The following is a 27720-nucleotide window of genomic DNA, read 5'->3' on the forward strand; positions in this document are numbered from 1 at the left end:
GGGCCCCAGGTTCAATCCCTGGCCTGGGAACTAGATCCCACATACTGCAATTAAAATATCCCTTGTGCAGCCAAATAAATAAATAATAATAAAAACTTAAAAAAAAATCTTAGCTACAAGGTAATTTAGAGTAAATTCTTAGAAGTGAAACTAGCTATTCAATTTTTAGAGTTTATATATTATTACATTGTTTTCCAAATACGTTGTACTAACATAAACTCCTGCCAGTAGCTTGAGCAACCGTATCTGATGGTTTATTTGGTAGAACTGATCATTATTTTTTAGAAAATCTTTAACAGATAATAATGGTATATCCTTCTGTTTTACTTTTTTTTTTTTTTTTTAACTGTGAGATTAACTCTTTTTGAGGAGGGGTTGTTCTTTGTCTTTCAATTTTTAAATAATCACTTATATTTCCTCTCCATACACTGTTAAAGCCCTGTCAGGAGTTGTGTTCTTTTCTTTTTTCCTCCCTACTTTAAACTTTTCATTTTGCATTGGGGTAGATGCTTTTGAACTGTGATGTTGGAGAAGATTCTTGAGAGTCCCTTGGACTGCAAGGAGATCCAACCAGTCCATTCTAAAGGAGATCAGCCCTGGGATTTCTTTGGAAGGACTGATGCTAAAGCTGAAACTCCAGTACTTTGGCCACCTCATGCGAAGAGTTGACTCATTGGAAAAGACTCTGATGCTGGGAGCGATTGGGGACAGGAGCAGAAGGGGACGACAGAGGATGAGATGGCTGGATGGCGTCACCAACTCGATGGACGTGTTTGAGCGAACCCCGGGAGTTGGTGATGGACAGGGAGGCCTGGTGTGCTGCGATTCATGGGGTCGCAAAGAGTCAGACACGACTGAGCGCCTGAACTGAACTGAACTGATAGCCGGTTAACAATGTTGTGGTAGTTTCAGTTGTACAGCGAAGGGACTCCTGTTCTTTTAATGTGTCTCATTGCTTAGAACTGTGCTTGTCATGCAGCTGACACAAAGCTCTGAAAACAAATCCGTAGATTGAGTGGTAACTTTACATTCTTATAAGCATAATTAAGCCACTAAAACCTGACGATTGATTACCACTTTGTTGTTTTGTTAGTTGCTCAGTGTGTCCAACTCTTCGCGACCCCATGGGCTGTAGCCCACCAGGCTCCTCTGTCCGTGGGATTCTCCAGGCAAGAATACTGGAGTGGGTTGCCATGCCCTCCGCCAGGGGATCTTCCCCACCCAGGGATTGAACCCAGGTCTCCCGCATTGCGGGCAGATGCTTTACCGTTTACGCTAACAGAGAAGAATTTACAAAGAATACATCCCCGCATCTGAACCCCACAACTACTGTGTGCTGCTATTTTCAACACTTTACCATGTGGGGAAAACTCTGGAGTAACTAAGGTCTGAGCGAGATAAAATGGTGATATATCAATCAGGTCGTCCCAAGAAACGAGAGAATTCAATAATGTTCTTGCCTGGAGAATCCCTGGACAGAGGAGCCTGGTAGGAGGCCGTCTATGGGGTCGCACATAGTCGGACACGACTGAAGCGACTTAGCAGCAGCAGCAGCAGCAGCAGCAACAGCAAGACAGCAACTAAACCGAATAAATATGGTCCTCCCGTACACTAGAGGGCGAAGCAGCCAGATTTGCAGCAGCAAGAAATGAGAAACGAGAACCTTGGGGGGACTACACTTCCCAGAAGTGCTCTGCGCAACTCCCGGCATGCTCAGCGGCCAGGGCCTGCACGTCCCAGGTTGCCGCGGGGTTGGACGTTACCCTGTCGTCCAACCCAAACCGGTGATGGCCGCTGGCTCTCTGGCGGGAGTCGGCCGTTTAGCTGTACACCTCATTGCCAGGGTACGGGCGTCGGGAGGTTCTCAAACAAGATTCCGCTTCTTAGGGCGGTAACGGCGTGCACGGGTTGGGGTGGGGCCAACTTCGCGAGACCGCGCGCGGTGCGAGCCTGTGCCGGGAAGTCCCCTAGAAACGCCACAGGCCGAAAACTACATTTCCCGGCATCCTCTTGGCGCCAGAACTACGTTGCCCGAAAGGCTGAGCGCGATTCGCCCGGTCTTCTCACCCGGCTGCCTCCGGTTGGAAAACCTGTGAAATGTGGGGGCGCTGGGTTCGTCCGCTCCTGCGTTCTGAGGTTTCGAGCCCCTGTGGGCGTTTTTCGCCGACCCTGCGGAGAGGTGAGAAAAGGCACCGTGCCGCCCGATGCCTGTGTTCGCTGTGGGGAGGTGGTGTCGGTGGTTGGTGCCAGCTTGGGCGAGAGGAAGGCGAGGGTGCCTCCGCCTCCCTCCAGCCCACTCCGGGGCCTGGAGACCCTGCTGCCGAGCCTCGCCCCGAGAGGTTGAGGCGGGAGGCGCGAGGGCCCAGAACGCGAGCGCCAGCGCCCGAAAGCCTGTCTTCCCGCCTGGCTCTTTCGCTCGAGCCCCGCCAGGTGTCTCTCTCAACCCTTCTCTGTCAAGGGAGGCTGGTCGTCCCCGCCCCCTCGCAGGTGTGTAGTTTGTGCCCGGAGAGGGCCGTCACCTTTCGCGGTTTGTTCAACTTACACTGTTTTAACTCTGGTGCCTACCTCGAGCCCAGGTCATTTGGTAATCTACAGCGCACGTTTCACTTCAGTTCAATTCAGTCGCTCAGTCGTGTCCGACTCTTGGCGACCCCATGAATCGCAGCACGCCAGGCCTCCCTGTCCATCACCAACTCCCGGAGTTCACCCAGACTCACGTCCATCGAGTCAGTGATGCCATCCAGCCATCTCATCCTCTGTCGTCCCCTTCTCCTCCTGCTTCCAATCCCTCTCAGCATCAGAGTCTTTTCCAATGAGTCAACTCTTCGCATGAGGTGGCCAAAGTACTGGAGTTTCAGCTTTAGCATCATTCCTTCCAAATTCACCCAGGGCTGATCTCCTTTAGGATGGACTGGTTGGATCTCCTTGCAGTCCAAGGGACTCTCAAGAGTCTTCTCCAACACCACAGTTCAAAAGCATCAATTCTAAGGCGCTCACCTTGCTTCACAGTCCAACTCTCTCATCCATACATGACCACAGGAAAAACCATAGCCTTGACTAGACGGACCTTTGTGGGCAAGGTAACGTCTCTGCTTTTGAATATGCTATCTAGGTTGGTCATAACTTTCCTTCCAAGGAGTAAGCGTCTTTTAATTTCATGGCTGCAGTCACCATCTGCAGTGATTTTGGAGCCCCCAAAAATAAAGTCTGACACTGTTTCCTCATCTATTTGCCATGAAGTGATGGAACCAGATGCCATGATCTTCATTTTCTGAATGTTGAGCTTTAAGCCAACTTTTTCACTCTCCACTTTCACTTTCATTAAGAGGCTTTTTAGTTCAGGTCCGCTTTATTTTCGCTGTAGTTTTCCATACTCGGGAGCAAACTCAGAGAGAAGGACATGGAAGCCTGGCGTGCTGCAGCCCGTGGGGTCTCAACGAGTCGGACTCGACTGAGCGACTGAACAACAAACGCTTTATTTACGCTGTGGTTTTTCAGTACTTGGCAATCGCCTTTCAAGAAAAAGGAACGTGATCACGGGAAGCTACAGTGGTTGACGGGCAGGTGCACCTGTCACCAGTGTGTGTTGGACAACTGAATTTATTGAGAGTCGTTTCCAGAATCTTTTCCCCACAATTTTTAAACCCTTTGGGGTTGTCTGCAGAGTAGGTACTTCGTGCTAACCTCAGCGCTCTCTATTCACCTTAAATCTTAAGTGCCGGGGGAACCGGGATGCCAGCACCACAACTTTGTGCTGTTTTGCTCGTTTCATTTTAGTCACACAGCAAGACTGCCGTTATTGACCGCCCCCCCCCCCCCCATCTCTAAGACTGCTGTTTAGTGCCCAGGGTCCTTGGCACGGTATTTGTTCTTACTTAGGACGAGCTGGTTGGATGCATCACTGACACAATGGCCATGAGTGAGCAAGCTGCGGAGATGGTGAAGGACAGGGAAATCTGGCATGCCAGAGTCCATTGGGTTGCAAAAAGTCAGACTCCACTGAGCGACTGAACAACAACAAAGGTATTTAGTTCGTGTGTGTGTTTAGTCGCTCAGTCGTGGTCCAACTCTTTTGAGACCCCATGGAGTTTAGCATACATACACATTATGATGGACTGTACAAAACGGACGTTTTTTGAACCCTGGGAAATCATCCCAGTCTCAATTTTTTGTAAACTTTCAGAGCTAATATAATTTGAGTCCCTCATCACTAAACAAATATTTATTGAATGTTTACTGTGTTCAAGTAGTTTAAACTTGCCTCAAGTCAGTAATCAAGGAATTTAAAAACCTTGACCTCTGACTCAGGGAAGGATCTTAGTTTTCATCTAGTTAAATTACCGTTTTAAAGATAAAATAAGGCACAGGAAGATGTTATGTAAGTTTTGTGACCAGTGGTGCTGGTTTCCTCAGTTCAGTTCAGTCACTCAGTCATGTCCAACTCTTGGCGACCCCATGAATTGCAGCACACCAGGCCTCCCTGTCCATCACCAACTCCCGGAGTTCACCCAGACTCACGTCCATCGAGTCAGTGATGCCATCCAGCCATCTCATCCTCTGTCATCCCCTTCTCCTCCTGCCCCCAATCCCTCCCAGCATCAGAGTCTTTTCCAATGAGTCAACTCTTCGCATGAGGTGGCCAAAGTACTGGAGTTTCAGCTTTAGCATCATTCCTTCCAAAGAAATCCCAGGGCTGATCTCCTTCAGAATGGACTGGTTGGATCTCCTTGCAGTCCAAGGGACTCTCAAGAGTCTTCTCCAACACCACAGTTCAAAAGCATCCATTCTTCGGCGCTCAGCCTTCTTCACAGTCCAACTCTCACATCCATACATGACCAATGGAAAAACCATAGCCTTGACTAGATGAACCTTTGTTGGCAAAGTAATGTCTCTGCTTTTGAATATGCTATCTAGGTTGGTCATAACTTTCCTTCCAAGGAGTAAGCGTCTTTTAATTTCATGGCTGCAGTCACCATCTGCAGTGATTTTGGAGCCCCCAAAAATAAAGTCTGACACTGTTTTCACTGTTTCCCCATCTATTTCCCATGAAGTGATGGGACCGGATGCCATGATCTTCATTTTCTGAATGTTGAGCTTTAAGCCAACTTTTTCTCTCTCCACTTTCACTTTCATCAAGAGGCTTTTTAGTTCCTCTTCACTTTCTGCCATAAGGGTGGTGTCATCTGCATATCTGAAGTGATTGATATTTCTCCCGGCAATCTTGATTCCAGGTTGTGCTTCTTCCAGCCCAGCATTTCTCATGATGTACTCTGCATAGAAGTTAAATAAGCAGGGTGACAGTATACAGCCTTGACGAACTCCTTTTCCTATTTGGAACCAGTCTGTTGTTCCATGTCCAGTTCTAACTGTTGCTTCCTGACCTGCATACAGATTTCTCAAGAGGCAGATCAGGGGGTCTGGTATTCCCATCTCTTTCAGAATTTTCCACAGTTGATTGTGATCCACACAGTCAAAGGCTTTGGCATAGTCAATAAAGCAGAAATAGATGTTTTTCTGGAACTCTCTTGCTTTTTCCATGATCCAGCGGTTTCCTAGTTCATTACTATTTCTCTTACTTAGCAGAACATCAAAAACACTGAGCTTCTAAAAACAGATTTTTTGGCTGTCCCTGAGAAGTCAGCCGCTGGATGTGGAGTCCATAGATCTTGTGTTAGTTTATCATTTAATATATTAATCCTGATCATCTTGATGGAACTAGCAAAGCATATGTCAACAGACCAGCATGTAAAAATATATATTAATAATCAGCTATGTCACTGAAGTGTTGCAACTCTACAGTTAGTAATATTTTTAATTTTTAAATTCAAGTATAGTTGATTTACAAGGTTGTGTTAGTTTCAGCAATGGTGTTATATATATACACATCTATACTATATATTCTTTTTCAGATTCTTTTCCATTATACTTTATTTCTGTTTTGAAAATTTTTATTGAAACATATTTGATTTGATTGTATACATAGCAATTTGTATCTGCTAATGCCAAACCCTTAATTTATCCCTTCTCACACTCATTCCCCCTCATTCCCCTTAAGTTTCTTTTCTATGTCTGTGAGCCTGCTTCTGTTTTGTAAGTAAGTTTGTTTGTATCATTTATTAGATGCTACATGTAGGTGATACCATATGATAGTTGTCTTTCTCTGGTTTACTTCATTTAGTATGATAGTCTCTAGATCCATCCATGTTGCTGCACATGGCATTATTTCATACTTTTTTATAGCTGAGTAATATTCCATTTTGTATATAATCTTTTTTTGTTTACAAATTCCTTTTACATTTTTATTAGAATATAGTTGATTTACAGTGTTGCGTTGGCTTCTGCTGTACAGCACAGTGAATTATTCACACATATGTGTGTGTGCTGTCTCTTCAGTTGTGTCTGACCCTTTGTGATCCTATGAACTGTAGCCCCACCGGGCTCCTGTGTCCATTGGATTCTCTAGGCAAGAATACTGGAGTGAGTTGTCATGCACTCTTCCAGGGGATCTTCCTAACCCAGGGGTCAAACCTGAGTCTCTTAAGTTTCCTGCATTGGCAGGTGGGTTCTTTACCATTAGCACCACCTGGGGAGCCCCTATAGCTATACATATATCCACTCTTTTCTAGATTCTATAGGTCAGTATGGAGTATTGAGTTCCCTGTGCTTTCCAGTAGGTTCTTATTAGTATCTATTTTATATATAGTAGTGTGTATATATGTCAATCCTAATCTCCTGATTTCTCCTTCCCCTCTCCCCACTGGTAACCACAAGTTTGTTTTCTGCACCTTTTTCTGTTTTATAAATAAGTTCATTTGCTCCATTTTCTTAAATTCCACATATAAGCGATATCATACAGTATTTGTCTTTGTGTCACTTAGTATGACGTTTTCTAGGCACGTGCATGTTGTTGCAAATGGCATTATTTCCCTTTTTTATGACTGAGTAGTATTCTGAAGCCATTTTGAGTATTTTCTTGTGTAAGGAGTGTTCTAATTTCATTGATTTGCCAGGTTTCCCAACACCACTTGCTGAAGAGACTCTCTTTTTCCCGTTGCGTGTTCTTGCATCAGTTGTCAAAGAGAATTCATCAGAGGGCTGTGGGTTTACTTCTGGGCTCTGTGTCCTGCTCCAGTGACCCGTGTGTCTGTTGCTGTGCCAGTGCCACACTGCTGAAATTTCTGTAGCGTCATAGTATTGTTTGTTTTTTGTTGTTTTTCTTCAGGATTAATTTGGCAATTCTGAGGGGTTTGTGTGCGTGTGTGTGTGTGGTTCTATATAAATTTTAAAATTTATATAGAAGTTGTTCTAGTTCTGTGAAAAATGTCATGGGTAATTTGGTAGGGATCGTATTAAATCTGTATATTGCTTTGGATACTATGGTCATTTTAACAATAGTCTTTTAATCCAAGAGCATGGGATTTCTTTCCATTTCTTTGAATCACCTTCAGTTTTATTAGTGTTTTATAATTCTCAGCATATAACTCTTTCACCTCCTTGGTCAAGTTGATCCCTATGTTTTGTTTTGTTTTTATTTTTTTGATGCGGCTTTTAAAAGGACTGTTTTCTGACTTTCCTTTTCTGATATTTCATTGTTAATGTACAGAAATGCACATTGATTGGTGTGTGTTGAACCATCATTGTGTTCCTGCTGCTAAGTCACTTCAGTCGTGTCCGACTCTCTGCGACCCCAGAGACGGCAGCCCACCTGGCTCGGCCGTCCCCGGGACTCTCCAGGCAAGAACACTGGAGTGGGTTGCCATTTCCTTCTCCAATGCATGAAAGCGAAAAGTGAAAGTGAAGTCGCTCAGTCGTGTCTGACTCCTAGCAACCCCATGGACTGCAGCCCACCAGGCTCCTCTGTCCATGGGATTTTCCAGGCAAGAGTACTGGAGTGGGGTGCCATTGCCTTCTCTGTGCGTTCCTGAGTGAAACCAATTTGATCATGATATATGATCCTTTTATGTGTTGTTGGATCCAGTTTGCTAATATTTTGTTGAGAATTTATGCATCTATATTCATCAGAAATATTGGCCTGTAATTTTCCTTTTTGCTAATGTCTTTGTCTGGTTTTGGTATCAGGGTGATAGTGACTTCATAGGATGACCTTTGGAGTGTTCCTTCTTCTTCAGTCTTTTGGAGGAGTTTGAGAAGGATCAGTATAAGTTCTTCTTTGTATATTTGGTAGAATTCTCCAGTGTAACCATCCCATCCTGAACTTTTGTTTGCAGGGAGTGCTTTTAATTATACATTCTAATTCACATATAAGCAGTTGTTTTGTTCATATTATCTCTTGATTCAGTTTTGGGGGCTCCGTGTTTCTAGAAACTTGTTCACTTCTAGGTTGTCCAGTTTATTGGCATATAATTATTCAAAGTATTCTCTTACAGGTTTTTGTATTTCTGCAGTTTCAGTTGTTATTTCTCCTCTTTCATTTTCTTTTTCTGTTTTCTGGATCCTCTCCCTTTTCTTCTTGGTGAGTCTGGCCAGATTTGTTGATATTGTTTATCCTTTCAGAAAACCAACTTTGGGGTTTTTTTTTTTGTTTGTTTTAGATTATTCTTTATTCTTTATTTTTTATTCTTTATTATTATTTTATTATTTATTTTTTTATTCTTTATTATTATTTTATTCTTTATTCTTTATTATTATTTATTATTCTTTATCATTATTCCCACATGACTTGTGGGAATTCTAACCAGTGGACCACCAGAGAATTCCTCATTTTCTTTGATCTTTATTTTTTACTTCCACCTACTGACTTTAGGTTTGCTCTTCTTTTTCTAATTCCTTTAGGTGGTGGCTTAGGTTGTTTGAAATTTCTCATTTTCTTGTCTTTCTTTTTTTTTTTTTTTTTTAGAGGAAGGCGTTTCTCTGTGAACTTCTCTCTTAGAGCTGCTTTTGCTGTATCCATAGATTTTGCTTGGTTGTGTTTTCATTATCATCTGTCTCAAGGTATTTTTATATTTCCCTTTTGATTTCATTGTTGACCTATTTTTTTAGTAGCATATTATTTATTCTCCATGTAATCTTTTCCTTCTCTTCCCCCCCTACCCCGGGGTTGATTGCTAATTTCTTACCATAATTGGTCAAAAAAGATGCTTGAAATAATTTCTATCCTCTTAAATTTATTGAGGTTTGTTTTGTATCCTAATACGTGGTCTGTCCTAGAGAATATTCCATGTGTGCTTGAAAATCATGTGGGGGGGGGGATGTAATATCCCAAAGATATCAGTTGCTTCTAACTGTTCTGTTGTGTTCTTGAGGACCTCTTGCGTTACTGATTTTCTGTCTGGAAGGTCTGCCCACTGATGCCAGTGCGTGTTAAAGTCTTCTGCTGTTCCTATACTCCTGCCAGCTTCTCGATTGTGACAGTATTTGTTTCATGTATTAGGTGCTCCTATATTGGGTGTACATATGCTAGCTAGTGTAATATCATTTTATTATAATGACCCTTTTATCATCATATATAGTGTCCTTTATCCTTCGTTACAGCCTTTGTTTTAAAGTCATTTCTGTCTGATAGGAGTTTTGCTGCTCCCGCCTTCTTGTCATTTCCATTTGCATGAAGTGTCTTTTTCCATCCCCACCCTTTGAATCCGTGTGTGTCTTTGCCCTAACGTAGGTTTCTTGTAGACAACATAATGTTGGTTCTTGTTTTATTATCCAGTCTGCCATTCTTAAGTCTTTTGATTGGAGCATTTAGTCCATTGACATTTAAGGTAATTATTGATAGATATGTATGTATTGCCATTTTAAACCTTGTTTTCCAGTTGACTTTGTATTTGTTTCTTTCTTGCTTTTTGTGTTTCCTTTTGTGGCTTGATGGTTTTCTTTTGTATTATGCTTGACTACCTTTCTTCTTGGTGTTTGTGAATCTATTGTATGGTTTTGATTTGTGGTTACCTGGTTTCCAAGTTTGTTAATCCATTACGGTATCTTCTTGCTTTAGATTGGTAGTCATATAAGCTCAAACATGGTCTAAAAGATCAACATTTTCATATTCCCTTTGCCCACATTTTGTGATTTTGATGTCCTATTTTTATGTCTTCATGGTTATCCTTTTCTGTTCATTGTAGTTATAGTTACTTTTGAAAGGTTGTTGCTGAGCCGTGAAAGACACCGGGATTCTTGGCCTATAGAGGAGAAGAATTAACCCTGGGGCCAGGGACGAGGCTTGATAGCTCAGAGCTTTTGTGTGATAAAGTTTTATTAAAGTATAAAAGAGATAGACAAAGCTTCTGACATAGACATCAGAAGGGGGCAGAAAGAGTGCCCCCCTGCTAGTCTTTAGCCAGATGTTTTACAGCTACCAGCAGACTGCTAATTAGAGAACGGAAATGTCTCAAAACTCAGAGACTGGCACCAGGCCCCTCACCCACAGCATACATTTTGAGATAACATTGGCACAAGGTGAGTTGTCCCAGGCCATAAAATGATTGACATGAATCTTGAAGAAAGGCAGGTTTCCAAGCAAATACAGTCCCACTAACATAGCTTAAGAGAACACTTGCATGAGTAAAACATACTGGTTTGTCAACTTGGTTCTGAGTCTTAGTTGAATAGCTTAAGACAAACATTTTGGAAGAAAAATGCATTCTCAAGGTTTGAGAAAAGTTTAGGTGTAACTAAGTGTTGTTATGGCAATACAGAATTTTAAAAGAAACCTCTTTTTAAATTTGTGTAAAGAAAGGGGGAAAAACCTAACACTTGTTTGTTTCCTCCTGCCGCTTGATAGAGAAAAAATGTCTGACACTTGCAGCCTGTTCTTTCTTAAATTTTTCTTCTTAATCTGTGTACTGGTTTATTTAAATGATTTACTTTCCTAGTGTTGAGCTTCTCTTTTCTCTAGATTCCTGCTTCTCTATTTAGGAACTTTTTTTTTTTAGGATAGGTCTAGTGTTGCTGTATTCCTTTAGTTTTTGCTTGTCTGAGGAATTCTCTCTCTCTCCTTCTATTCTGAATGGTAATACTGCTAGGTAGAGTATCCTAGGTTGCACGGTTTTCCCTCACTTTGAATGTATCTTGCCACCAGAGAAATAAGCCAGTAGCCTTAAGGGGGTTCCCTTATACCTAATTCTTTTTCTTTTGCTGCCCTTAAAGTCCTCTTTTTACCTTTTGCCATTTTAATTATAAAGTATCTTGGTGCAGGTCTCTCTATCTTGGCTAGGATCCTCTGTGCTTCCTGTATTTGGATATCTGTTTCCTTCTTTAGGTTTAGGAGGTTTTTGGCCATAATTTTTTCAATTTTTCAAATACATTTTCAGTCCCCTTTTCTCTTTCTCCTCCTTCTGGGATCCTTATAATGCACAGATTGCCATACTTTATATTATCCATAGGTCTTTAGTTGCTTTCATCTTTCTTCATTTGTCTTTTTGTCTGCTGTTTTGATTGGGTGAGTCCCAGTATTCCATCTTCCAGATCACTTCTTTGTTCTGCATTATTTAGTTTATTCCTTTAGTTTGGTTTTCATCTCAGCAAATGAGTTTTCTAATTGGCTCCTGAGCTTGCAAAGACACCAGTATCATAAGTCTGCCAGTCACGCATCTGTGGAGACATGCTCAGATTTCAGCCCTGCCTCTGGGTGTGGGCAGCTTGCTGGCACTTGTGTGTTCCCCACGCTAGTCGAGTCAGAGCCACACCTGCTGTGGGCTTGCTGAAACCGAGGCTGCCCCTCCCCTCGCACTTGGATTTACCGTGGGGCTTCTGTGGCAGACCAGGCTTCATCCTGTGCACACTTGCAGTTGCAACCCAGACCACACTCCAGCCCCGTTGGACTGACAGGGCAGACCTCTCCACAATCTGTCCGCCCCCAGGCACACCGGCAGATGCGTGTCTCAGGCTGGGGCGAGTGAGGTGGCCAGGACCAGCTCCGCCTGCCTAACGCAGGCCTCTGCTTCTCTCTTTTCTGAGCCTCTGCAGCACCCTCTCTGTCCCAGCTGATCGCCTAGCCAGTGATGGGGGTTCCCAGAGTGAGGGAACTTTTTTCTTGCACCGGTTCCATCCCAATTCTTTTCTTTCTCTCTCTCTTCCCCTTTAATCCCACCACAGTACATGATGACCTTTCTTGAAACTTTGACTGTATGAGATATGCTAGTGTTCAGTGAGTGTTTTGTGAGAATTGTGTGTTCTGTGAGCTCTACCCTCTTCTATTTTGCCATCTTGATGTCTCCCCTAAGATAAAATATTCTTCAGTTGGGCCATCTAAGAAATGATTCTGTTTCTTTGCATGTGATTTACACGTAACTCACATGTCCACACAAAATATTACAAGCCAGCTGCCTCTGCAGGCTTACTACTTAGGAAAGAAAGCAGACCACTGTGAGTGAGGCAGGAAGAGCAGCAGCTATGTATGGACTCCACAGTGTGCTTCAGTTTTACGTTTTTTATTCTACTTTCTTTGAAGAGCTAGAAAACGCACACAATACAAATGTTGAAGAGCATATTCATTTTGTTACTGTTTTCATAGAACTTTGACCAATAGTGGCTGCTTTGACTTAGAAATTTGACTGCATTAGTCCTGCCTGTTAAGATTTTAAAGCATTATAGGCTTGGCCTGTACCTCAAAACTACTACACAAGTAGCTCCAAAACTTATATTTAGGTATATTTATTTTTCAAAATCTTCATGGCTGAATCTGATACACAAATAAGGTTGAGAACCACTGGCCTATAGGATAAACTTTAAATACCGTTGCACTGCAAGCCATGATCCTCACAGTCTGGTCAGTCTGGTTTTCTCCTCCATTCGCCCTATTCCCTGTATCTACTCTCCTACCTTTGTAGCAGTATTATAGAACCTACCATTCTCCAGATTTTTTTTTCAATCTTCCTGGATGTTTCATATATCTATATACACACACACATACACGTATATATATGTGTGTGTGTATACACACATACACATATGTTTATATGTATATAAGGAGAAAAGTCAAACCAATTCTAAGTAATTTCAGTGCATTCCTGAATGAAGTTCAAGAATATTTATAATACAGATATATCCACCACCAAACAAGGTAACAATCTTTTTAGTATCCAATCAGAAATCATCAAGCATGAAAAAATCATAACCCCATAATGAAGACGAAAAATCAACCATTTGAAACCAAGCTAGAATTGACAGATGCAAGAATTAGCAGATATGAACGTGTTTAAAAATTTAGAAGATAAGGAAAAGGTAAGATGATCAAGTGCAGAAGTGGTAAATCATGGACAGGCCACGCATGGACTAGAATACTGGATTCTGACTTAAAGCTTGCCACCAGATGCAGCTGAATTGCCAGTTGACATTCCCTGATACGGTTTTCATATGAGTCTGCAAGCAGTTGACTTATGGTCTCTGTGCAGTCAAGCCGCTGTTAATGGTAACTGGTATTTGCAGCCGCTCCCCAGCACTGGCATCACTGCCTCACTTGTCCACCAGATCATTGGGTGTTAGTTTCTCACAAGGAGCCTAGACCCCTCACACGCGCAGTTCACAGTAGGGTCTGCACTCCCACGAGGATAGAGCCTACTGCCACCCGATACGACAGGGGACAGAGCTCGGGTGGTAACGCGGGCAGGGGAGAGGCTGCAAACACAGATGCCGCCTCGCTTGCCCACCTGCTTCTCCCTCCTGCCGTACGGCCTGGCACCTGGTCCATGGCCTAGGGGTTGGGGCCCCTGTTCCAGATGGCACTCAAAGCCAGGGAGATTGCTGACCTCTGTGCTAATGTGTGTCTCTGTGTGTGTGCACACGTGCAGAATTGCTCCACCTTTACATTTGCTTCCTTTTATATCTGGTTACCAGAACTCATCTGAGTACTTGAATGAATTAGTCTAAAGGACTGGACATTACTTTTTCATTATTTGAATTTAGAGTTTATGTTTAGATTAAAAAAGAAAAAATCTGTTTCCTGCCTTCCAGTCTATGAAGTCAGTGAAGACATCTGTTATGTCTGGTTTTGCTCATCATCCCTGTGCCCAACACATGCCTAGCATGCAGATGGTTTTTGACTGGCAAGATACATGGGAAGGAATCACATTCGCCATATACTGTACTAGCAAAATAAGTGATACTTGAGGTTGCAGCTTTGTCTTTGAAGTGCCTAGATGTCTTAAGTGACTTAGGATAAAAAGGACAGCGTGAGGAAACAGGGCGTTTCCAGTCTGAATCCCAATGCTGCCAGAGACTCTATGACCTTAGGCAAAACCTTAGGCTTTACTTTTCCTAGGCTTGATATTCTTATCTAAAAAGATGGATAATACCACCTGGCCTTGGTAGAATATAAAGTATCTAGTATAGTACCTTGTGTTTAACTAGTGTTTATGCTAATTAGCAGTTATTTTACTTAATACATAATAATAGCAATAAAGTTTTGTGTGGTCAGAGTTCACTTTTTAATAAAATCATCAGCAGTAGATAAAACAGGACCATTTTGTGTCTAGGTTAAAAATCGAGAGTAATTGAAACAGGACATTTATTTCAAAACTAAGAAAAACTTCTTAGGTCTTTTATGTTGATACCACTAAATACTCCAGGATTTTAAATCCAGTTCACGGATTGGCTCAACAATAAAATATCATGACCCAACTAACTGCCAAGCACTGTTTTAGGTACTGTGCTCAGCTGCTAAGTCGTGTCTGACTCTTTGCAACCCCATGGACTGTCACCCAGCAGGCTCAGGCTTTGTGCATGGGATTCTCTAAGCAGGAATACTGGAGTGGGTTGCCATTTCCTTCCCCAGTTTTAGGTGCTAAAGATACAGTAATGAAAACAGTCGAGGCCTCATGGAGCTGACATTCTGGTTCAGAGAGACGAACAGTAAATAAGGTAATTTCCAGTTAGAACTAAGAACTGTGTAGGAAATAAAATGTGGATGTTTAACAGTGGGAGGATAGAAAACTACTTTAGATGGGGGCATATGTATAAACAATTATTATAGCTCTATGAAAGACTTCTGAGGAGAGTTGGGCAGTTTTGTGGCAGTAATATCCAAAGTCCTTGATATATATTATATTATTTAAACTGACTCTTAAAATTTCAGAATACTAAAAGAAAACATTTATTGATTGTTTTCTAGGTACAGAATAATGTTGGAGACTTTTTTCAGATAAAAGAACAATGGACTCAGGAGTTATCTTGCTTGAAATTACAGAATTCCTGAGCAGAAGAGCTGGAACTATATTATAGGTTTATGGGGGAAATGCTTTAGAAGCTAGAGTGTGATGCTTCTGTTAACTACAGAAAAATAATTCTCCTTTCAGACTTCTTCACCACCAAAACCAAGGAAGGATATGATATGAGGCGAGTGGACATAACTCCTTTAGAACAAAGGAAATTAACTTTTGATACACATGCATTGGTCCTGGACTTGGAAGCTCATGGTGAGAAACGTGGATCCCTCTTGAAAGGAGAATGTTAACAACACTCATAATAGATTACCTAATCAAGACAATATCACTGTTATCAACCATTACAAGTCATTATTTAAATATAAAACCTGTCCATAAGTAGAGTATTTTAGTCATGAAAATGGTATAACTTAAAAGAATATTTACTGAAAAGAGAAATGCTCAAGATATGTTCAGTGAAAACAGCATTGTATAAGATTACGTGTACAGAATGATTCCAATTATGTACAAAAAACAACCACTGTTTCTAGGCTGATATTAAGTTCATGTGGAAGTACAAGCACAACAGAAAAAAAGAAAAACAAATTTTTATTTTCTATTAAAAATTAGAAAAAATCAAAGAACAGTCACAAAAAATTACCAGATATCAAAACAGTTACTTAAAGTATGTGATACTATAGAAATAGAAGAGTTGACTTAAAGGAATAAAGTGGCATTCAGAAACGAGTGTGTGCACATATATGAATATATATATCATTGTAAGGTGTGTGTGTATATATATATATCTTAGAAAGCAATAAAAAAGGCATTACAAATTAGGGAAAGGAAGGACTTTAATAAATGAGTTATGATAAATGACTGGCTATTGGAATAAATTTCTTTACTGAAAATAAATTCTAGATTGATTAAAAGCTAAATGTAAAAGAAAAAAGAAAACCGTAAAAAATATTACAGAAATATTTTTAGACTTTAATAGAGTAAGGAAGCAAGACATAAGACTGAAAGGCAATGAAAGTAAAGACATGTGACCACAGAAATATTTAAATCTGTGTATCAAAGGATATCTATAAGGTTAAAAATGTTAGCAACATATGTGACAATGAGCCTGTTGCTTTAATATACAAAGAATTCATATGAATCAATAAGAAAAGTTAAGCAGTTTTATAGAAAAATGGACAGAGGCCATAAATAGCTCACAGAAAAATAAATATATGTAAAGATGTGCTGTGGTGCTTAGTCGCTCAGTCGTGTTTGACTCTGCAGCCCTATGAACTGTATAGCCCACCAGGCTCCTCTGTCCATGGGGATTCTCCAGGCAAGAATACTGGAGTGGGTTGCCATGCCCTCCTCCAGGGAATCTTGCCCACCCAGGGATCGAACCCAGGTCTCCTTCATTGCAGGCAAATTCTTTACTGTCTGAGCCTCCCAGGAAACCCAGAAGAATACTGGAGTGGGTAGCCTATCCCTTCTCCAGGAGATCTCTACCCAGGGATCGAACCCAGGTCTCTTACATTATAGGTGGATTCTTTACCAGCTGAACTATCAGGGAAGCCCATGTGTAAAGATATTTAAATGCAAGTTTTAAGTATAAAAAATAACAATGCAATACCATTTTTATACCAATTATATACTTAAAAAAAAAGACCAGTAATACCAATGTTGATGTAGATATGGGGAAATGGATCAGTGGAATTAAAATTGGAGAGTGCTTTTAGAGAGTAACTTAGTATAATCTGTTGGTTTTTAATTATAACCTTTTTGTTTTTTCAAAAGGCTTCAGTTGACCCTTGAACAACACAGAGGTTAGGGACACCGACTGCCTGCGCAGTTGAAAATCTGCCTGTAACTTTATAGTGGCCCTCTGTCCACAATTCCTCATCCATGGGTTCAACCAACCACAGATTGCTTGGTATATTCGTATTTACTATTGAGAAAAATCTGCATCTACATAGACCTGAGTGAGTGAGTGAAGTCGCTCAGTCGTGTCTGACCCTTTGCAACCCCATGAACTGTAGACCACCAGGCTTCTCCATCCATGGGATTCTCCAGGCAAGAATACTGGAGTGGGGTGCTAGTTCCTTTTCCAGGGAATCTTCCTGACCCAGAGATCGAACCCAGGTCTCCCGTATTGCAGGCAGACGCTTTAACTCTGAGCCACCAGGGAAGCCTTAAGTGGACCTAGTCAGTTCAAATCCATGTTGTTCAAGAGTCAACTTTATGAAAATTTAAATGATGGAAGTCTATTTTGAGATGGATGTGCACTTTTTAAAAAATATAAATACCTATTTGCTGTTTATAGGATTTGACAAAGCACAAGCAGAAACAATTGTATCAGCATTAACCACTTTATCAAATGTCAGCCTCGATACTATCTATAAGGAGATGGTCACTCAAGCTCAGCAGGTAATATTTTCATTTTTATCACTTCTGATAGTCTCATTAAGATAATCTTTTTCATAACCCACCTTCCGTACACACCTGCATCTTCCTTATTGTTCTCTCTAAAGGGACCAGAATCCTTTAGTAAAGTCAGTATCCAGAGAGATTGAGGAGTTAGAATGGTCATCACAAAATTACGGTAACACACAGAATGAAATTGTCAGATCTTTCATTGTGTAAGATAATTATTTTATTTGAGACATGAGATGGTGGTAGACGGTTAGTGAAACAAGGCTTTCCCCATAGAAAGCCCACCACAGTAGAGGAGCTGACCACTTTACTGCAGTCGTGTGTGTGTGCTGGCTAATTTTCACAAACTTGGAAAGCTACTTACAAGGCTGGGAAGTGTGAGTCACTTAGTCGTGTCCTACTCTTTGCGACCCCATGGACTGTACCCTCCAGGCTCCTCTGTCCATGGACTTCTCCAGGCAAGAATACTGAAGTGGGTAGCCATACTACTTCTCCAGGGGATCTTCCCGGCCCAGAGATGGGACCCAGGTCTCCTGCATTGCAGGAGAAGCCCTGCATGGCTGGGAAGGACTTCATGTGTCACCTGGCTTAAGATGCTTTCCCACTCTGTTTTCCTGTATTTCTTTGCATTGATCACTTAGGAAAGGATCTTTTTTCTCTCTCCTTACTATTCTTTATTATATTCATACAGAATGAGTATATTTATTCTGTAATAAAATGTTTATTAAAGATTAAAACAAAAATAATAATATAGTTAATGCCTTAGAAGTGCTTCATAATCATATTTTGGGGGAACAAGACTGACAGCCCCTTGAAGCCACTTCTGTATGACTTCTGAGGTAATTCTCCTTAATATTTCTTTTTTTTTTTTAAGTATTTATTTATTTAGCTGTGTCAAGTCTTAGTTGCAGTGCACTGGCTCAGTAGTTGTGGCACACGGGCTTAGCTGCCCTAAGGCATGTGAGATCTTAGTTCCCTGACCAGGGATCAAACCCACATCCCCCCAACACTGCAGGGCAGATTCTCAACCACTGGACTACCAGGGAGGTGCCCCTCATTCATATTTCAAGCATAACTGCATAAAAGATGACGGTTAAGGATTGTATTACAGTCAGGGATGTCAACTGTACATAATAAAAAATACTTTTAATTTTATATAGGAATAATATTTAAAGCAAAACTTCCTGCACATCAGAACATTCATTGGAGTCACACTGTCCTGCTTCAGCCATTAGGCCTCTGTCTTATTACATGTATTGAGTGCTGCTGCTGCTAAGTCGCTTCAGTCATGTCCAACTCTTCACGACCCCATGGACTGCAGCCTACCAGGCTCCTCTGTCCATGGGATTTTCCAGGCAAGAGTACTGGAGTGGGGTGCCATTGCCTTCTCTGTTATTGAGTGCTAGCTGTGCTCCAAATACTACTGTGAACGTTTTACGTGCATTTTCTCATTTAATCCTGAAAACAGTGCTATAAGGTATAGGTAGTTATTTCCATTACACCAAAGAGGAGTTCAAAGTCATTAATAAATAACTTGCCCAGAGTCTCAGAGTAAATGACAGTATTTGGATTCAAACCCAGGCAGTCTGACTCCAGAACTCACATTTTTAACTTCCACTCTATGTGACTGCCATCTGAGGGCTGTTTTTGGAGATGATGTGTGCATTCCAGACCCTTGGAAGTCATTTCTTAGTTATGTATCTGGAACTATTATAGCCCCTGTTTTCTAAAAGTCAGTTTTGAAATAGCCTTTCTCCCTGAATTGGTCAGCAGAGGACTATGACCCCAACAGTGCACCCCGGCCATAGACTATGACAGAGTGGGAGTTCCATGAGTGATCTTGTTTGGGTTTTTTTTTGTTTTATGAACCATGTTATAGAGATTCTTCAAGGCTATACTCTTATCTGCTTTTTGATAAAGAGGGATAAAAGATGAATCAGCAAACTACATGATTTTGAGAAGTTTAGTGGTAAAAGTTAGATTTTCTTTGTAAGCCTGCTTTATATCATTTATACAGGGACTTCCCTGGTGGTTCAATGGTTAGGACTCTCTGGTTCCACTGAAGGGGGCACAGGTTCGATCCCTGGTTGGGGAACTAAGATCTCACATGTTGCACAGCCAAAAAATAATCATTTGTACAAAAATATCCCTCGCTAGCAGGCCCACTTTTCCTTTCAAAAATTCTTTGTATTGCCAAATATAGGAAAGATACTCAGGAATTTAAACAAAACTAATTATGTTATGCTGACAAGGGCTAATTTAAACCATACTTCTATTTTATTACCTGACTTCTAAGTCTTATCTAGTATCCTAGAAATTTCCAATGGTAGAAAACCCTTCAGAGTTAAAGCAATGAAAGATAAAAACTTTCCCATGTAGATGTTTTTTAAATAAATGAGATTATTTGTTGAAGAACTCTTAGAGGTTAAGTAAGCAATTTATTGGGATTCTTTCATGGAAAAGACCTAGACATTAGTTTCTCTTCACTGGGAAATCCTTCTCCTCCTTGAATCTCCTGTTTTTTGTTTGGATATCTCAGATATATAGGTTTCATATGCTTAAATTTTTTTTTACTTAGCCAAGCAACATTATACCTTGTAAAAAGATAATTTTGTGTGTGTGTGTGTGTGGCAGAGTTTTATTAAAGTATAAAAAGACAGAAAGCTTCTGACACAGACATTAGAAGGGGGACAGAGAGCGCCCCACTACAGTTTTTTAAGTTTCATGAAGTTCCATGTAAGGGGATGGTATTATATAGACCACTAGATGACTTTACAGAGAAGGCAATGGTACCCCACTCCAGTACTCTTGCTTAGAAAATCCCGTGGACGGAGGAGCCTGGTAGGCTGCAGTCCATGGGGTCGCTGAGGGTCGGACACGACTGAGTGACTTCACTTTCACTTTTCACTTTCATGCATTGGAGAAGGAAATGGCAACCCATTCCAGTGTTCTTGCCTGGAGAATCCCAGGGACGAGCCTGGTGGGCTGCTGTCTATGGGGTCGCACGCACGGACACGACTGAAGTGATTTAGCAGCAGCAGATGACTTTAATTTTGCATTTCAGGAAATAACAGTACAACAGCTAATGGCTCATTTGGACTCCATCAGGAAAGACATGGTCATCCTAGAGAAAAGTGAATTTGCAAATCTTCGAGCAGAGAACCAGGTGATACAAGTCTCAATTTATTAATAATAAAATACTGATATCACAAGTATTCTGCTTGGTGAATAGGACCCAAAAACAGTTTCATGTGGTTATTAAATAAGTTTTAGGTAAAAGTCTACTACGTGTTCAACCATACCTAATCTTCCTATGTATAAGTCAGTGTTTTGCATACTTAAAGAATTGTTAAAAAAAAAAAAGAGTTGTATTTTATATGGGTCACATAAAGGAGGAAATCTTTGAGGTATTTTATAAATTTCTAGTGTGGTTTAGAATAATGTTTTCAGAGCTGAGAGTAATATGGCTTGGGGGAGGAGGGTTCTTTAATTGTTTTTGTCACTTAAAAGAAAAATGCTTGTGTAATTCAGTCAGAACTTTGTTATCCACTAGCCTAAAATATTAGAATATCAACCTACTTTTTATTAAAGCAGACTACAGTAGGTCCCTCTTTATCTGCATTTTTGCTTTCCACAGTTGTACTTATGTGTAGTCAACACAATCTGAAAACATTAAGTAGAAAATTCCAGAAATAAACAGTTCATATGTTTTAAATTGCACACTGTTCCGAGTAGGAGAATGTCTTTCACCACCCTGCTGCATCCCCACAGGACATGAATCATCTCTCTGTCCAGAGTATTCACACTGTGTATGCTACCCACCAGTTAACATAAGAAAAAAACAGTACACACATAGCTTTCAGTACTAGTCAGGGTTTCAGGCTTCCACTGGGGGTCTTGGGACATATTCCCACATGGACTGGGGGGACTTCTATATTAAAACATAAAAACATTTTCTAATGTTCATATTATTTTCTGAATAAGATGAACTATGTTTTTTTTCTTTATTTATAATCAAATTTTATATTAGAAATCCATAGATTGTCCAATTTTTGCTTTTGCAGGGTTTCAGATTTTTTTTGGTAAATCATATGGACTTTTGGTTTAACACCAATTGTGTGTGATCTTTCTTTATACCTAGAAAATGAAAATTGAATTAGAACAAGTTAAACAACAACTGATAGTAAGTGAAACTTTTTTACCCCACTTCGGAATATGTAGTCAGATATTCATGACAAGATCACTTTTTAAATATTTTTATTTTCTTTTACAGAATGAAACTAGTCGAATCAGAGCAGATAACAAACTGGATATCAACCTAGAAAGGAGCAGAGTAACAGATATGGTAATGTGCTTTTAAATGTACTTTTTCGGTCACTTATTCCTTTTAAATTCATTTTTAGTTTTTTTTTTTTTTCTAACCTCCTGATAAGTCATATCCTTTAGTTTACAGATCAAGAAAAGAAACTTATGGAAGCAACCACAGAATTTACCAGAAATGTAAGCTACTGGGTAACAGTTCCTCTGTTTTCCTACCGCTGTCATGCTGCCCTCAGGCGTGTCACTCTGTAGCTGCCCTCACGCATGTCAGTCTGTATGTCAGGACTTGAACAAGCTGGCCCTATACAGCCTGTCATTTCCTCATAGCTGCTACTATAGGTAACCAGTACTTTGGGGGAAGCTGCCGCTAGGTGGGTGGTAGTCCTGGAGCTGTGACTTCTGAGTCAGAATCAAGCTTTCCAGGTAGCACTTTTTTTCAACTATTTTTATATGGAAGAGAACTATTTTTTCAAAAAGACCAGGGAGTCATAGTATTTAAGTGCTAGATTCAAGTAGTTCTCTCACATTATTTTTTAAGTAAATATTTATTGAGTGCTTATTATATGTTAGATCCTACTTTACTTACTATTTATTTAGTTATTGTATCAGCCTCTGGTTGAGGCAGGCACTCTTTCTCCCATTTTACCAGTTCGGAAAGTGAAGCCTTGGGAAGTAAAGGTCACAGAGCTAGTAAGTGGTAGAGCCAGGACGTGAACATGGATTCTAAACTCCATACTCATAAATACTGTTTGTCTCTCAGTAATCCTAAACTGTAATCATTACTTAATCTCTATGGCTGAATAAAACCTAGCTTTCTGACTCAGCCTGGTCTTTTCCTTTTTTAAAAGTTATAAGCCACTTGGTCTACATTCTAACATGAGAGACATCATTCTTGATTATAATTCAGTAGAAGTACAGGTACCATTTGCCTTTCCAAGTAGCCTGTTCCCTTCTCTAACTTCTTGGCCAGGTAAAGGAGATGAAATCAAATTCTCTCACAGCTAATTTCTGAGCTCTAAGTATCACCTTCTCTTCCTACCCTTTATTAGCCTCTGTGCACGAAACATTCAGCGTTAACTCAATAGGCATATCTGCCATGGTCTTCAATATTGGTGTCGGTTTATCATAAATCTGGTTGGTTTTTCCTTTTGTAAAAGATACAGTTTTAACTATGATATCTTAAGGACTTTATACCCATAAAGTGATAGTTCTGTGACTAACATTTTTGCTTCTTAGTTTATCCTTGTATATTTAGGTCTCAAATTCAGGCATACCTTAGAGACACTCCAAGTCCAGTTCCAGACACAGCAATAAAGCAAATATTGTAATAAAGGGAGTCACAGCAATTTTTCAGTTTCCCAGTTCTTATAAATTTACATTTACAGTATACTGTATTTATTAAGTATGCAATAATAGCATGTCTCAATAAACAATATCCATACCTTAATTAAAAAATAACAGTCACTAAAAAGATGTTAACCAGTTATCTTCTGAGCCATTACCGAGTAGTAATCTTTTTGCCATTACCGAATAGTAATCTTTTTGCAATAATAACATCAAAAGTCACTGATCACAAATCACAATAAATATAGTAATAACGAAAATGTTTGGAGTATTGTGAAAATTACCAAAATGTGACACAGAGACATGGAGTGAGCAAATGCTTAGGAAAAACAGTGCTGATAAACCTACCTGACTCAAAGTTGCCACAAACCTTCAATTTGTTTTTTTAAAAAATGCAGAATTTGCAAAATGCAGTAAAATAACGTATGCCTGTAACTTCCTATGAGGTTTTTAGCGGAATGTGCCCAGAATGTGATAATCCTGCTGCTGCTAAGTCGCTTCAGTCGTGTCTGACTCTGTGCAACCCCAGAGACGGCAGCCCACCAGGGTCCCCCATCACTGGGATTCTCCAGGCAAGAACACTGGAGTGGGTTGCCATTTCCTCCTCCAGTGCATGAAAGTGAAAAGTGAAAGTGAAGTCGCTTAGTCGTGTCCGACTCTTTTCGACCCCATGGACTGCAGCCTACCAGGCTCCTCTGTCCATGGAATTTTCCAGGCAAGAGTACTGGAATGGGGTGCCATCGCCTTCTCTGCTGTGATAATCCTAGTAGTCTCCAAATATCAAAGTAGAAGGAATAGTTTTTGTCAGTTTATAATGTTCATGTAGTTTTTATATCACCATGCTTCTAAGCTATTTCCCCACTTAAAACTTTTGTAACACAAAATTAGCCCCTACATGAGGGTTTCTAAAGTCAACATTTCTGTCCATGATACATAGAGACAAAATCTAATTATCTTATTCTTAATTACTACAGGATACCAAAACCAGAGGAATTATTTCAGAGATTGGTAACAAAATTGACACTGAAATTGCTTCTTTAAAAACCCTGATGGAATCCAACAAGCTTGAGACAATTCGTTATCTTGCAGGTAAGACTGTGTTGTCAGAGAAAGGAATTACTATCATTTGGTTTTCAGACCTATTAGCTCCTACCTCCCAAGGTAGCCATGTGACACAAAAGGAGGAGCTGTAACAGATTTATTGTTTGGTCCCCTGCAGTAGTTGGAAAACCTAAGTTTAATAGGCAGCTCTGCATCCTCTGAATAGGAAAAAGTGTACAGAAATCAAAGATACACATAAACACCCATACAAAATTATACAAAGATTAAACTAGGTATTCCACAATGAAAAAAAATGAATATTTTTTAGGTACAAATCACCAAAATAGATACAGGCTATTAAACACCACGGAGAAGGCAATGGCACCCCACTCCAGTACTCTTGCCTGGGAAGTCCCATGGACGGAGGAGCCTGGTGGGCTGAAGTCCATGGGGTCGCTGAGTCAGACACGACTGAACGACTTCACTTTCACTTTTCACTTTCATGCATTGGAGAAGGAAATGGCAACCCACTCCAGTGTTCTTGCCTGGAGAATCCCAGGGGTGGGGGAGCTTGGTGGGCTGCCGTCTGTGGGGTCGCACAGAGTCGGACACGACTGAAGCAACTTAGCAGCAGCAGCATTAAACACCACAGCAACAAAGGGGTACAAATTACCTCCATTCTTGAATCCAGCTGAGGAAGCAGGGATACTGCCCAGAATGAGTCTGTCACATACTGAGTCACAACCTTGTGACCTGACCGGTTTATAGAGCCCCAAGGAGTTAGGGAGAATGCCCTCGAATAGTATTTTTCTTTTTTATAAAAAGTAATATATTTTCATCCTAAATTGGTCATATAATTCAAAAGCAATATAGTAAAAATGAAAGCCTTCTCCTCCCCATATGTATTTACTATTAGTAGTATGTATCTTTCCTAGGTTTTTCCTTCTGTATGTGAACAGTATAGATTTTAAAAATAGTAATTAGATGATACTCTACAGGCTACAACTTTTAAAAATTTAACCAAATGTCTTGAATATCTTTCCATATGAATATATATCTTTTTACTAGAAATCATAGTATTGTATAATATGAAAATACCATAATTTACCTAAATATCTATTTACAGACATTCTGCTCTGAAGTTTTCATTATTAAAAATAATATTGCACCAAATAGCCATATACATGTGTGAATAGATACACATACACACATTTACATCCTGTGCCTTCATGCTAGAATTTCTATATAAATTAATTGCTTATGCACATCTAAAAATTGGGATCAAAAAGATATACACATTTAAGATTTTATGTTTTTGTCCAAAATAAAATAGCTGCTTTATAGCATCAGTGATTTTTCTGGGCGGGCACTCATTATGTTGGAGCAACAGCAGGAGTAAAGATGAAGCCCCCAGCCCCCTACTGACGGTCACCTCCACACCCCCTTCCTCTCAACTTGAATGACTTAGTTTCTGCCTTTTTCAAATATTGGGCTTCTGCTGAAGATCCATTTGAAGAAATGGATTCTAAGGCTAAAATGAGTTTCAAAAACCATAGCAAAAGTCTCTGGAACCAGAGATCTGTTCAGTAGTAATGCTCAGGGGAAATTCCAGATCAGCCCAGTTTGGAGTGATCATTCCCACTTTGAAAACAGATCTCAAAGCACCCCATTAGAAAGAGCTTCTGTTCCACTCGGCTTCTTCTGGTGTATCCACCTACAGATCAGTGTCATGGTTAGTCTGAGCACGGTGATGGTCTCCAGAAAGCTTTTCATTCAGTAGTGGACATACACGAGGCAGACTAGCAGACTTAGTGGCAGTGGGAAAAGAAATTAGCAAGTCTGTTTAGAAAGTTAGAAGATTTCCTATGTTCCTTTTTTCACTGAGGATTTACAACTACTTGTTCTGAGGGCACTGCTCTTCTTTTTAAGCAACAGCGTCTACTTTAGAGTCAGGTACACACAGCCTGGAGTCCTGCTTCCACGGCTTGCTCACAGTACAGCTCTGAGCTTGTTGCCTCATCTATTCGATGGGAATACCATCACCAACTTCATAGGGTTTTAATTATGGCTAAATAAGGTAATATATGGAATTCTTCAGCACACTACCTGGAACATGGTAAATAGCAGCAGGATCAAATGAGAGAATGTGTAATTGACCAGGGACAACAAGGCAAGAAATTCTTTAAGTGTTACTCTTTCTCCTCAAATGTCCAGCTTCCCACTGTGACTTAGACCTAATCCCATTTCTTAAAATTAGGGAACTCTTGTCATTAACCAAGTTTTAATAGTGTGATCAAATGGGATAATATATAATTAATTTACACATTAAAAATAGGATAGCTTTACTAAGAATGGCTGTTTCTTATGTCTTTAATATTGAAGTTTGCTTTTCATCTCAGAGTCTCTAAAATCATGGCTGTTGAAACAAACTAAAAACCTAGGGAGTCCAAAAGCCTCACCCAGATTCACCACCTTGAGGAAAACAGAAAGGTTTTCTCTTTAGAGTGATGTAACACAGACAACAGGTGGTATATGAACTATTTTAAAAGTCTGATGCCTTTTCTGCCTTTTCTTCTACCTCACTGAGTTGTTTTTGAAGGGTTTTCATTAAAAATTCATTTTTTATTAATTTTTAATTATGAAATCACTTTAAATGTACTTTTAAGACAATTAAATTTGTCTTATGGATATATGGATGTCTGTTCTTCTATCTTAATAATTTTTTAATGTCGGCAAGAAAAGTTTTTCACTTAAAAATTATATCTAAAATTAATTTGTAATTATTTAAAGTAGTATTGTTAATGTAATAATAATGACATGAAACACTGTTTATAGCTTCTAATGGATGTACCATCCATACTTTTAAATTATTGTCATCCTTATGTAAAATATAGGAAGCTTCTAAAAGAATTGGTATTAATCATGCCCTAATGGATATCCTTTATCGTTAGGTTTTTCATCCCCTAGAAAATTAAGCTAAGGTAGAAAACTGGCTGGATTTCCTGATTTTTTTTTTTTTTTTTTGCTTTCAACTTAAATTGAAAATGACATAAACAGAATAATCTCTGCAGGATAATCTCAAATGCATGACCTATAACATAGCTGCTTCTTTTCACAGCCTCCGTGTTTACTTGCCTGGCAATAGCATTGGGATTTTATCGACTCTGGAAATAACAGTGGAATTGCTGTAGCTATGCATGCTCCTACTCCAGTGCTTTGACTCTTGGAACACTGCTTGGATGGATTTACTCTGAACATTCAGTAGGAACTGAATACACGATTATTTAAAGTACATAGACTAAAAGGAAATATTTTAGAACGGAAAGGTATATTTTGTCTTTGTTTTTCATGTATGTCTTTATTATGTTGAAAGAGGCCATTCCAGACTTGATTGATTGGAGATAGGGCTTTTGTCTTTATGCTTTTGATAGCTCATAGAAACTGAACTAGTTTTTTTGTATGTTTACTTGAACTGTAAATCATACAGGATTTC

The 27720-nt window shown here is 40.0% G+C and overlaps 1 protein-coding gene across 3 annotated transcripts; it reads left to right on the forward strand.

Moving 5' to 3' along the window:
* The first annotated feature begins 1822 nt into the window (after positions 1-1822).
* Positions 1823-27556, forward strand: CCDC90B (coiled-coil domain containing 90B). 3 transcript variants are annotated; one of them, XM_070365200.1, is made up of 10 exons: positions 1917-2179; positions 3880-4023; positions 15246-15365; positions 17413-17516; positions 20587-20688; positions 21664-21705; positions 21796-21867; positions 21969-22022; positions 24161-24275; positions 27346-27556. In XM_070365200.1, the coding sequence occupies exons 3-10, from the start codon at positions 15281-15283 to the stop codon at positions 27399-27401; spliced, it is 630 nt and encodes a 209-aa protein (XP_070221301.1). In that variant the 5' UTR covers positions 1917-2179; positions 3880-4023; positions 15246-15280; the 3' UTR covers positions 27402-27556. The 3 variants fall into 3 exon arrangements, with proteins under 3 accessions (XP_070221302.1, XP_070221301.1, XP_005894698.2); XM_070365201.1 differs by lacking the exons at positions 1917-2179; positions 3880-4023 and adding an exon at positions 1823-1844; XM_005894636.3 differs by lacking the exon at positions 3880-4023.
* Positions 27557-27720: the final 164 nt, after the last annotated feature.

The sequence above is a fragment of the Bos mutus genome, chromosome 29 (genome assembly GCF_027580195.1).
Source record: "Bos mutus isolate GX-2022 chromosome 29, NWIPB_WYAK_1.1, whole genome shotgun sequence".
In the NCBI taxonomy this organism is placed as follows: Eukaryota; Metazoa; Chordata; class Mammalia; order Artiodactyla; family Bovidae; genus Bos; species Bos mutus.